This window comes from Arachis hypogaea, chromosome 11 (assembly GCF_003086295.3).
Source record: "Arachis hypogaea cultivar Tifrunner chromosome 11, arahy.Tifrunner.gnm2.J5K5, whole genome shotgun sequence".
NCBI lineage: Eukaryota > Viridiplantae > Streptophyta > Magnoliopsida > Fabales > Fabaceae > Arachis > Arachis hypogaea.
In genome coordinates this window covers 116,153,859-116,167,500 of record NC_092046.1, presented here as the reverse complement: position 1 = coordinate 116,167,500, position 13,642 = coordinate 116,153,859, and the positions used below count along the sequence as shown (strand labels likewise).

The 13,642-nt window shown below is 33.6% G+C and overlaps 1 protein-coding gene across 1 annotated transcript; it reads right to left on the bottom strand.

Annotated features, from left to right (window-relative positions):
• Window positions 1-1,886: 1,886 nt before the first annotated feature.
• LOC112722410 (TORTIFOLIA1-like protein 3) lies at window positions 1,887-5,301 on the bottom strand. Its single transcript, XM_025773420.3, has 5 exons — window positions 4,142-5,301; window positions 3,936-4,044; window positions 3,119-3,648; window positions 2,502-2,901; window positions 1,887-2,369 (listed from the first exon to the last, which is right to left on the bottom strand). Exons 1-4 carry the CDS (start codon window positions 4,925-4,927, stop codon window positions 2,509-2,511), a joined length of 1,818 nt encoding a protein of 605 aa, XP_025629205.1. The 5' UTR covers window positions 4,928-5,301; the 3' UTR covers window positions 1,887-2,369; window positions 2,502-2,508.
• Between the last annotated feature and the right edge of the window lie 8,341 nt (window positions 5,302-13,642).

The following is a 13,642-nucleotide window of genomic DNA, read 5'->3' as shown; positions in this document are numbered from 1 at the left end:
CCTCACTAAACATCATGTTCTGTTTCCGGACAACGAAACACCAGAACATCTTTATTTATGGTTTAATTAACATATATTTTTAGCATATATATTAAGATTATTATTAATAGAAGTTTTAAATTTTTTATTTTAATAAATACACAATAAATATATTAAAACTTAAATAATTTTTTTAAAAAATAATAATTAGTAATCTAATAAGTTTCCTAAAAGTATATGTTACCAAAACATTTTTATTTATTTTGACGTTAACGGTTTAATAAAATTTCAACTATTGCAAAAAGTAGAAAAAAAAAATCAAGACAGCAATCTATAATATTTTTCTTTTATTTATCTTTACATTATGTAATTTTTAGTTCTACTTTCATTTTTACAATAGGTCATTCGCTTTAGATTTTCTTAAGGAACCTCCCGTGGGATAGCAAAGTACTCTCCTTAGTGCAAATACATTATAAGGAAATTAACTTAATTTTTTTATTCATCTTGTAACGTATAATTTTTTACCATATAAGGCTTAAAGGCTGTATTTGGAAGAAAAACTAAAATTAAAAGCCCAAATTAAAAAATAAAGATTGAAAGATAAAGATTAAATTAAGTATTTATATTGTGTTCGGTATAAAATATACTTAATTGAATTATATTTTAGTATTATATTTAATTTAAGATAAATATAAAAATTAAAGGATAAATTTAAAATTTGAAAAGTTAAATTAGGATATTTTTGACAAAAAATATTATTAAAATTTCAGTTTCCGTCTTTAAAAACTCTAATCTCTCATGTTCTCACTTTTTAGAAATATTAAATAAACTAAGATTTTGTATTCTAAAACTGAAATTTTATATTCTCTAATAACCAAATACGATATTAAATCTCAATCTTAATTTCTGAAAATAAATGGCTACCTAAGAATGAGAAGAAAATATGGGAGAAAAATCTTGTATGGTATAAAATCGCACTATAAAATTAATTGCATAAAAAACGGAAAAGATTTTTTTTTTTAATATATACCCTCATTTCTGTAAACGTAGATATCTTAAAAAATATCCAAAGGAGATAGGAATAGAGACAAAATCAAAAGTACGTGAATATCCATAGAAATATCGAAAGATAGAGATGGAGATAGGAAAAAAAATCACCTTGTGAAGAACTGAGGGCGGTAATGAGAATAAAAATCTCAAGAAATTTAAAGGAATGGGTTTCTTACAATACTTTTTATTTTTAAAATTGTATTGCACACTTATCATTTGAAAATTTGAAATTTGTTTTTATTATACAATATAATTGAAAAATATTAAATGTATCTCATCTTAATTATACTAAAACTTATAGTTTTTATTGAATTAAATAATCACTATGACCGTGTACACTCCCTGGAATCATATTTTCCCGCGAAAAATGGAGACGGAAAGGAATGTTTCCTTGGATTATGGGGATACAAATGGGAATGAGAATTTCAAGTAGAAAACCCCTGTATTGCCATCCCTAATTCCTAAACATAGTATCGTTTAATCTCAAAGGGAAATCATCATACGTAACTTCCTAAAAACCACGCTACAATACGAGAAGATAACACCGCAATCTGGGCAATTCTTCCAAGTGGGAAAATGCCAAGAAATATTAACGAATGACACGGAACTTGTCTAGCGCTTAAAGCCCATAATAGCCCTTTCTCGTTCCTTATATCCCAAGGCAAGATCTACATCAATACATCATTGTGATTTGTGAGCTTTTTTCATTAACTTTACACAACTGTCCAAGGCCACAGACACAAAAGCGCAGGGGATGGGTCTTGCACATGAGAGTGTTAATGAACCCACATTCCTTTCTACCTATTTACAAGCCCCAAACCTTGACTCAAAGGCAATCTAGGAGGGGACCGAGAAAATGAATGAACAATACAATAGATGAGTTTGGTATCCCAATACAGGACCACATATGTGATATGTCCGTGACCACCTTTAACATAGACTGGAACGCAAAGTGGTATCAATCATACAACAACAACAACAACAACAACAACAACAACAACAAGAAAAGTTTTAAAAAAATAAAAGCCTGTCATTCTCCTCTCTATACATGCACAGATTTAACCTCAATGGTGTGGTATGATATCTAGCCGTTACTCACTCCTGTTACTCTCTTCCTAACATGCAAAATGAAATTCTGCACTAAAATGTAAAATGTATGGTCTAGCCAGCTTCCTCACCTGCCATAATAATGAGACTAGACCGAATATTTTGAATGGCACATGTAGTTTCACCTATTTCAATTTAAATCATAATCCGGTTATCCAATCAAGGGATCTTTGATCAAAGCTGACTGAAATTGAAAAGAAGATCATGCCTGCAGTAATGATTGTTCAGCACATCTGCAAGAAGGTGATAAAGAAAAATGGAGGGTTAACATTGTACATTAATTGGATATAAATCTCAAAATCCCACGTCAAAGGGTGATGTCACCTAGAGACTTCGACTTGCCTAGAGGCAATCAGAAAACAAACCTGTCATTTAAACTTGCTCTGACCGTGCAAAATCCCTTGAATTTGTATGAACCTCTGCCAGTGGATTGGTGATGAAGCTTCCATCAGCCCTGAATCTGTGGCTTGTCAAATTGGTTTCTGCATTCCTCTCAGTGGTATAGTGCCTTGAAGCTAGTGATGGGGTGGTGACAGATCTAGAGATTTGGGAGGATGTATACCGGCCCTGTGTCTTCCTCCGGAACTTGGAGCTCCAAAATTCTGCTCCAGGTAGCAAACAACATGTATTACTAGGAGCTCCGGTATCAGTCATCCTCCCACTTGATATAGCCAGATCATAGGAGATCTCATCCAATGCCAACTCAAGGCCATGAACACGAGTCTCTAAAGATCGCATTCCATTTTGTGAGCTTCCAATGAATTTCTGTAAGAATATGGGGCAGTATGTCGGAGATGTTCATCATTAAAGGATTGGCACATGCTAAATGTAGAGATAAATATTAAAAAGAAAAAGATGAAATTTAAAAATACAATGGAAGTTTTGAAATGATAACCAGCCTTGCATCCAAGAAGGAATTTAACTAAAGAAGCACAGATAAAGGGTTGTTTGAGGAAACTTGGTGTTATGTATTAGGAACAACCTGCAGAAGATCAAGTAGACTAGACTGCTGCTGCTCGATTTGATGTAATTGATCACGGATCAAAGACAACTCTTCACTCTCTTTGTCATTCCTAAGTTGATCTTTAGTGACATTACTTACAGGAACTACACGAGATCCAGCTTTGGACACACCAAACTTATGCATCTTTTCATCAGGAATTTTACTAAATAGAGCCCGCTTTGTTTCTGGCTTTAAAAATCTGTTTTTATCCTTTTTGGCAGTTTCATCCCTCTCCCAAGGATTACCCTGATCAGCCATGACTGCAGAGGGAGCATTTGACACTGCAATTTGAACATCCCAATTCTTATAGTTTAATCTTCGCGAAACAACAGAACTCACTCTCTTGTTAACACTTGAAGGACTAATATTCTTCGCATTGCTAGAAGAAGAACTATGCGGTGCACTGAATCTTCTACCAGGAATGGATTTTTTCCGCAAATTTACCATCACTGAACCGGGACTACATGAATTTTGAGTGGCTGGGGGATAGCGCCCGTCACTTGCATTCTCTGAACCAAAAGCACAAATCCAGAAAGAGGTATAAGAAGCAATCCAAGAGAATACAGAAATAACACAAGCACAGATGATCGCAAATTAATGACCTAGACAATCCTAATCAACAAAATTATGAAATATATTCATGATCCAAGATTGACCTCCACCACAAACTCTTTCTATAGTCTTAAATCATAATTTATCACATTTACAACTAGATATCTACGTCTAATATTAATTCAGCTCAGATTCTCAACCACAAAATCATGCAAACAATTGATAGACAAAATTCAGAAAATACCTTTGGAAGAAGCTATCGAATGAGGAGGTGGCGAAAATTCATCAGAAAGATCGGGAACATGCTTCCATGCCTCCAACATCTGATTCATGACTTCCCGAACCAACTTTACCTAAAGCATGCATCACACGCTTTCAATCAATTTTCAAATTACCATAAAACAAAATAAAAACAATTAAAGGAAAAATTCAAATGATTCAGAAACAAACCTTATCAAATCGTCGATTCTCAAAAACTTTCATGCACCCAGCCTTGAATTCCGACAAGGAGTCCCTCTCCACGACAGCTACCACTGCCAGCGCCTCTGCCGCAGTCTTCCTCGCCGCCCAGTCCTCGCTACTAAGCGACTCTACTAAGCAAGGAACTAAGTTGCTAAGTGCCGCGTGGCTCGACGCACCGCCGGCGCGTACAACGCTCCCAATCAGCGCCAGAAGCGCCGGCTTCGCCTTGAATCCGTCGCGCTTCAAGAGCTTCTCGAACCTCGGCAGCAGCTTCGCCAGCCTGGCAGGGTCCGGATCCGGAGCTCCGCCGATCGCAGCGGCCAAACACAGCGCTGCGCCGGCCTGCGCGTTCGCGTCCTGCTCCGTGAACAGCGCTTCCGATAGCGGCTTTGCGAACGACGAGAAGAACGGTTGCTTGCCGCTGACGTGACACGACAATGCCGCAACGGAATCAGCGCATGCGGATCGGACCGCCGAGTCCGGGTCACGGAGCCGGCGGAGGACGGCGATTAGGATCTTGGAGAGGTAGGGAGAGAGAGCGCTGCCGTGCGTCTCGGCTAGAAACCCGAGGAGCTGCACGCATTGCCTGCGGACGAGGGTTTTGTCGGAGGAGTCGGTGGCGAGGACGGAGGAGAGGAACGACGGCACGGTGGTTTGGTCGAGGCTGAGGGCGATGGACTCGAGCTCGGCAGCGGCGATGGAGTGAGTATCACGGTCGGAGAGCTTGGTGAGGCACTCAAGCACCCTCTGCTTTACGCTCTTCGGTGAAGGCATTGTGGTTTTGACGACGCCGGAGTAGACGGTTGCGTCGGTGGCGAATTTAGGAATGCGGCGGCGGAGCTGGTGGTATTACCGGCGACATAGCCGGAGCGCCGGTGAGGTTTGGGATTTGGTACGTTGAGAAATGAGAGGGCGAGGGAAAAGGTTTCTATTATACCGGAAAGTGGTGCAGTTGATGGGAGAGTGAAGGTGAAGAGCAAACGACGCGTCGTTTTCTTGTTATTTGATCGAGAACTACTGTGTCGTTTACTTGATGGGGGCCTGTGTTTTTTTTCTTTTTTCTAATTAAATGGGGATTGGGGGTGTGGTTTTGAGTGCAACAATTGGGCGTGGAAACCCGCAAGTTGTTTTCTACTGCACATTAGAATAGTCAGGGGAATGTTAATTCATTCATAAGAAAATAGTAGTGTTTTTTAGAATTTTTTAAAATTTAAATTATTGGAAGAGTTTTAAGTATATTGAGAATCAGTGTTTCAGTTGTTTTACCGTTGATTTGAATTATAAAAGATATATATAATATATATTAATTAAAATTAACGGTTAAAATAACTAGAACATTGATATTTTTGGTACACTTAAAAATTTTTTTAAATTATTTATATAGTCTAATAATACATATTAATGTGCTCAGTAATATACCATTTTTAAAATGTTATTTGTACATCAAAATTAACTACTAAAATCAACTACTAATATATTTAGGTATAAATATATTTGTGATTTAATTTATTTTCAATATATATTTATATTTTAACATGTATTTTATATTGATGACTGATTTTAATGGTTGATTTTAGTATACATGTAGCATTACTCATATTTTTTATTGTCTCAAAAGTTGTAAAAAGTAAAACGCAATGACAATTTTTTTTTTTAACATCAATCAATATGTAACAGTTGAACTATTTTCTAAAAAAGAAAAATAAATAAATTAATTTATCCAACATTATATCTCCATTAAACATTATAAATTAGTCGTATAAATATAGGCAAATTTTTTTTAAAGGGTTTAGAGCTAAGATTTAGAAATTAAAAGTCTAAAATTTTAAGGTTTAGAATTTAAAATAAAAAATTTAAAAAATTGACTAATACTAATTGAAAAAATTAATTGCCTAATTGAACTCAAATTAATATATTAAATTGTTAATAAGACTCATTTGTTTTTCTCATTTTGTCATCCTTATAACTCCCCAGTCCCCATGTGTTGTGTTGCCTCAGGTTGATGGCATCCTACTATCCTAGTAACTCAACCACATGCAAAAGATTCTAATGTATTTGATTTAATGAAAACTTCATCCACTTATTATATGATTATTTATTTTACTTTCTTACACACCACACCAATATAGGGAGGTAATAACACCACAGACAATCAATAAAATTTTGTTATTTAAAAAAATAAAAATAAGGAAATCGGTGCCATATATAACGGCAGTAATCTCATGGGCGATGAGAGAATTTGTTTTCATGACAATAATAATTTGTAATATTTAAAATTAATACAAAAATTTAAAAATTGTAGGAAGAAGTTCTCCAAGAAAGAATCGAATAATAATGGATTGCACTACGTCAATAAAGAGGAAATTATGATGAAACTTGAAACACACGCATGAACTGCAAAGAAAAATCTATTATTTACTGCTGGGAAATGAGAATAATTAATAATCAAGCCTAATGAATATAGTCATGGGTGTTGAGTGATGAGTGATGACATTCAGGTCCAACATTGTTATTATGGTGTGTCAATTTGTCTGGTGAAGTTGGCAGGCCCTTATCATTCAAAACTTAATGCTCAAAATTGTATATATATATATATATATATATATATATATATATATATATATATATATATATATATATATATATATATATATATACACACATACACTTTGTACAATGATAATAGCTCCTTGTTAAAAGTAAATTAGGGTTAATTATAAGATCCTAGTTTAATAATTTATTATGAATCATTTGGTATGTTATTGTTGTCTAAGGTAAGTGAGAAATGAGAATTGTTAGGACCCATCACCTTATGCCATTCAGTTTGCAAAATAAGTTGGTCCAATTTATGAAATACTAATCTTGTACTTATACTAATTAGTGTAATACATATTTATTATCGATATAGCTTAAGGTGAATGTATGTATATAAGATGATTCAATGTTGAACCTACTAATAAGAGAGTGGGTCAACCTCCACACCAAACTTTCTTCTTCTTTATAGTACAATTTTTTAAGTTCGAATTATTACGTATTAGAATTATTTATCGTTTCGTTTGGCAAAATTTATAGTGCCCTCTTGGTAACACTCTTATTATTAAAATATCACGTTTTTGGCTATACTACTCTAATAATAAGAATATTATGATGACTTTTAAAGATATAATAATAAATAGGAGTCTTTATCTAAAAATGATATCGACTTTTCATTAAAAAACTGAAAATATTTTTTTTTTTTACGTACATACATACAAATTATCAAAATACTATTACATCTACAATCAGAATAATTATACGAACATATATATATATATATATTCCTCTCTAAAATAACATGTAAGTTATTTTTCATGATGTGTCACATTTTAATTGGTCATTATCTTAACCATAGTTGGATTATTTTGTAATTTATTATTTGAGATTGGTAATGGCATAATTTCTTAAAATATCAAAACCCCACTCCCTTTAATTGAAACACATTTTCACTGCTCCATTCTTTCTTCATCACGTAGCTTCGATTCTTCCAAGCATCGCTGTCACGGTGGTGACAAGAAGTGCCGACGTCGTTACTATCTACTGCCCTCTCACACAATCTCTCTTTTTTCAGTGCATCATCCCTTAACGACGTCGTTGAATTCCCGTCGCCCGTAACTTTGTTAAGGAATGATGCACTGAAGAAAGAAAGATTGCTTGAGAGAGCAGTAGATAGCGAAGACGTCGGCGCTTCTTATCACCACCGCGACAACGATGCTTGGAAGAACCGAAGCTACGTGATGAAGAAAGAATGGAGGAGTGGGAATGTACTTCATTTGACGGGAGTGGAGTTTTGATATTTTAAGAAATTATACCATTATCCATCTCAAATAATAAATCACAAAATAACCCAACTATGGTTAAGATAATGACCAATTAAAATGTGACACATCATGAAAGGTAACTTACATATTATTTTAGAAGGGGTTGGATAGAATTCACCTATATATATATATATATATATATATATATATATATATATATATATATATATATATATCATAAAGACCACAACTTCTATCCCTCTTTACAAAATACGAATATCAATAACAAATGCGAGGAAAAAAATATCTATGATAATAAAACCAATAAAGCACAATAGATGTGCAGAAGAATCTTGTTAGACTTTTCGTCCATTTTCTGAAAAAGATAAGGCTGAAGGAAGTGAGAACCTAACTACACGATCTCATCAGAAGAGCTTTAAAATTATCATGAGAGGATATATAAAAAGAGAATTGGTTTCAATGCAGTGATCATTGTTCACCTTATGAATCTTTTCGAACAACAACAATTAATCATCCAAAAATCTAAATTTAGATCTCACTCCGTGGCAGATTTAAGGGGGTGTGGACATGGTCCCCAATTTAAAAAAAAAAATAGCACTATTAGTTTATTATTATTATTATTATTATTTTATATATATATATATATATATCAAATATATTTTAGCATATTAACACACTAAAAAAATTTACATGTTAGTAACTTAATATGTATAAATTATAATGTGTATTATAATATATTAGTAGCAATTAACAAATAGGTTTAAAAAATAATAAAAACTTATAAATATATAAATAATTGAAAAGTTATTAAAAAATATAGATTTGGATTAATGTAAAAAAGTAACAACTATAAAAAAAATTTCTTGTTTTGACTCTTTCTATGACAATAGTAATAATTGAATAGACTTTTTAAACAATAAAAATTATTAAAATAAGTCTTTAAAACAAGATGAAAGATGAATTTTAGCAGATTATATGATTGCATATGTTGAAAAAGAGAATGCTTTAAAATTTATTTCAAATGATAAATTGGTCATTTTAGTTATATAAAATATCGCAGAACAAATTTAAAAATACCAAAATCCTAAAGTACGTAGTTGAATGTTGATTTTTATATAATATAATTATTATTTTTTACCTATATACTATAAATTATATTTTGTTGACTTTTTGTTATGTTATATTTTAATTTATTTTGTATTTAATTTGGCCTCCTCTTATAAATTTTTGGATCTGCCACTACCACTGATTTCACTTATAAGAATTTTAATCGCAACAATATCCCATAATATTTCACTACATACCAAAAAACAATCTAACCAAAGTTACCAATAATTTATCCAATCACGGCCTCTGGCTCAAAATATAATCAATCACAGCCTCCGACCCAAAATATAATCAGTCACAACCTCTAGCCCAAAATATAATCAATCACGGTATCCGACCCAACATATAATCAATCACGGCCCAAACAATCACGTCCTTCGACCCAAAAATATACCACAACACATCAAGAGATATATCATAAATCAAACACAGCCTCCGACCTAAACAATCACCAGAACACTCAATCATAATCCAAACTAACAAGTCACAATCACTAGTAATCAGACAAACAATCAAACAACTCACACATAGAGAGCAATTATGACAAGTAGTACAATTAGCAGTTAACAGAATATCAATTAGGCAAATCTAGTAATTATGCAGACCCAAACAATTTCAAACAAATACAGTATGATGCATGCATGTCCTACTAGTCATGAGCTCACGTGTCGGTTGAACTGTCAGACCCGATATATCCGATAGCTAACTCAGACATAATCTCTATATCCTGCATCTCCAGGAGGAACAAGAAAAAGAGAATCCTCAACCTTCTGGAAGGAAATCCTCAATCTCCACCATCTCACTGGAGGCAGCGCTATCTGAGATATAGTGTCCGCCACACTTAACAATCAGAGAGAGATTATGATGCAACGATAGGGAATTCTCAACCTAACTCGTCTACACCATAGCCAAAAATTGAATCGAAGAAAATCCTCAACCTTCTATCCAATTTTTCGATATAACAATAGAGGGAATCTTCAACCCCATTTGTCCACCACAATAAGAGGAAAAATTCTCAACTTCAACTTGTCTACCCATGAGTAGGACAAAGCCATCGTCTTCATCGTAAGTAGGACAAAACTACCATCCCCACAAAATCAATCATAATCAGCATCATTATCAAATTCATCATTAACATAATGATAATCAAGTATAATCAAGATCATAATCAAATCCACAATTTTATATAATCACATAAATTACAAGATTAATTATTCTCATTGCAGCAAGAGAGGGAATCCTTCATCCTCAACTTGTCTATTCGCAACAAGAGAGAAAATCATCAATCTCAACTTACCTATTCACTTTAGGATATAGTGTCTGCCATACTCTTGGAATATAGTGCTCGATACACTTTTCAATCATAATCATTATTAATCATAAACACGCAAGCGGGATGAGACCTCCATCCTTGTCAATTCAACAACCATATCACGAATTAAATTGCATATTGGCACCCTTTTCATTTTAAAATCATACTTTAGCCATCCAAAGCCCAATCAACCAAATCTAATATAATTAATCATTTCATTCCTCACTAATAACATCAATCATCAATTTCATATTCATTACCCAACATCAACATACCAAAGCACATAATTTAGTCATTTAAACCATATCACTTTAGATTTCACCAACATCCCGCAAGACATAAATTCTTTAATTAAAATTAATCAAGTAAAACTCATTTTGTTTAATAATTTTCCATCTAGATATTACCCCATTCAATCCATTATACTTATAAACCTCAAGTAATTAGTAAATAATTAACTAATAAATAAATTATTTTTTAAAGAAATTAGGAAATTAAATTTTTATAGTTTAATAAATTAGAAATAATTAAAATATAAATTTTAACACTAATTTTAAAATTGTTGGCCCGAAATTGGATCGACAAGCCGAACCGGTTGGACCGAACCCAAATCGAACTCAAGACCTATGTATATAAACCCATGTTCAGCCCCATTTTCCCCATCAAACACAAAAAGCACACTGAATACAAGAAAGGGGAAAGGGTAATAACATCAAAACCTAGACCATTGATTCACAAATTTCAAATCCTTGTATTTTTCAATCCGAATTTTCGATTGACGAGCCGTCAGCGGCCACGCATTCCTCTCGAAATTTTCTACAAAATCGATCGAACAATTTGGTAAGAAATTCTGATTTTGTGTCCAATTATCCCCTCTTCAATTTGTGAATTTGGCTTTTGAAGGTTGAGGGATTTGGTGTTTTTGATGACTTAGGTGAACTCTAGCGGTAGGTAATTACCGAATTATGTTCATTTGACTCATGGGTAATGGTAAAGAAAACCTAAACCTTGTCAAATTACTGAATTTATGAACCCTAAGGTAATTCTAGTATTGTATGAAAATTTAGATTGAATTATGTATTTGAAAACAATTTGGTAATATTGGAGGAAAATTGGCAAAGTTGGGAGCTTGAGCTTGAACTTTCAGACTGTGGATATTTGTTAACAGTGGATAATTGAAGCGTTCCGAGCTTAGGGAGAAATCGGCCAAAGTATCATTTTGGTTTCTCGTAGATAATATATAATGTCTTGTGAAAACTTAAGCTAGTTGATCGTAGATTAGGTTGAACCAGGATGACTTGTTAAATTTGAGTGAATTGGTAAAAATGTGGAATTGAATATGTGAATGTGTTGCTAAATTATTGAGTAATGATGAGGTTTGAGTTTGATTGTAAATGATGATGATGTTATATTGATTATTTATGAGTAATGTTGCTTTGGTTATGATTGTGTGGGTTGGAGTTGATGAAATTGAATATTGAAGTGTTGTGGAAAGAAGAAAATGGTTCTGGAATTGTTTTGAGTGTATTTAATGTTGTTTTGGGTTGTGAAACTTGGTTTGAAAATGAGAATTTGGAAAATAAAGGTTTTGAACTCTTTTGAACTCTTGTGGAAAACAGAATTTCGTAGAAGTTATGTGTAAAAACTAAATTTTCAAACTTGCAGGAAAAACTAGAAACTTTGATGTCTGTGCATACGCACACCAGTGTGTCCATGCACAAAACAGAGAATAGGATTTGGCTCGTGCGTACGTACGAGGGGGCGTGCGCACGCACACCCTGAGGGTTTTGTAAGTGTATGTACGCACACAGTGATGTGTACGTATAGGAAGGGAAGGTCACTCTGTTGCATGCGTACGCACAACAATGATGCGTACGCATACCACTTTGTTTTACACTAAACTTTTATTTTTTACTATTTAACCTTCCTGGCAAGCTTGTAAACCTTTGAAACCATTGTTTTGATAAAAATTCACTACCTTTGAACTATTCACCACTCCTCTGAATTTTCAAACTTCTGAAAACTCTGTTTAAGGTCTATTAATTAGGTTCTGGGTTATGGAGTAAGGGTTACTGAGTGGAAGAAGATAGAATTGATATCGGAGGAGTTGAAAAAGGGAATACTTTATTTGATGAGATGACAAAAGTAATAAATGAGGTAATTTTGAGAACAAGGGAATATTGATGAATGAGATATGTGACCCCGGGTAAGAGGCAGTGGCATTGTTCACTTGCTCTGGGTAAGGGATGAAGAAGAAGAAAGATGAAAACTGAGTTAATTATGAATAAGAATAATTAAGCTTGATTGAGAATTATTTTGTGGGGATCGTGGTTATTTACCACCACTAGATTTTAAAGAAAATTATTTTTTGGGGATAGTGGTTATTTGATGCCCACGTGTGTGCTGTTTTTCAATTGAAAACGTCTGTGGGGATCGAGGTGGTTTACCTGCTATATTTGCTACCTACTGTATTTGTATCCTGCTTGTGTTTGCTTTATCTATATTCCTTGTCTGTGCATCGGAGTTTCGAAGAATTGGAGGAAGGCGAATAATTAAGGGACTTGGTTAGAGTTTAGTTAAGATTGAGGAATTTAGATAACTACCCTACTAAAGGTTTCCCGTTTTAATCTTTTAAGTTTTAAATATGAGTGTTGAAGTTCTAGGATTGCCTCTAGCTTTTTCGAGACCTTATATATTATGTATGTTGGCACCACTACCATGCTGAGAACCTCCGGTTCTCATTCCATACATATATTTGTGGTTTTCAAATGCAGGTCGAGAGGCACCTCACTAGGCGTCTGGATTTACTCAGTAAGTGAAGTTGGGGTGCTGGACGTGATATTTTGGTTTGTCAGTTATGTATTTTTATATTTATAGACTCTCTTATGTATAAATAATATATTTAATCCTCTTAGAGGTTTTTTGGAGAACTAGGAGTTTACTTTATGTATGTTGGGTTTACTGAGTTATATATGTATATATATTTACGTAAATATTCTTCAGCCGGCCTTGGCTTCATAGGTCGAGCCAAGAGTTTGATATTATGTATCTTTTGACCTTCTGCTCTCATTATATTTTTGCGTCATTACTTTTCTTCGTACGCAAGTTTCCGTACGTGAGCGTTGCATTTGTATCTTTTTGCGTTTTTGTTTAAGTTTTCTTTTAAGGCTCCTCGATTATTAAATTCCTTCAACTATTATATATATATATTAGAGGTCGTAATATCTCACCACCTCTATTTTACGACTTAAG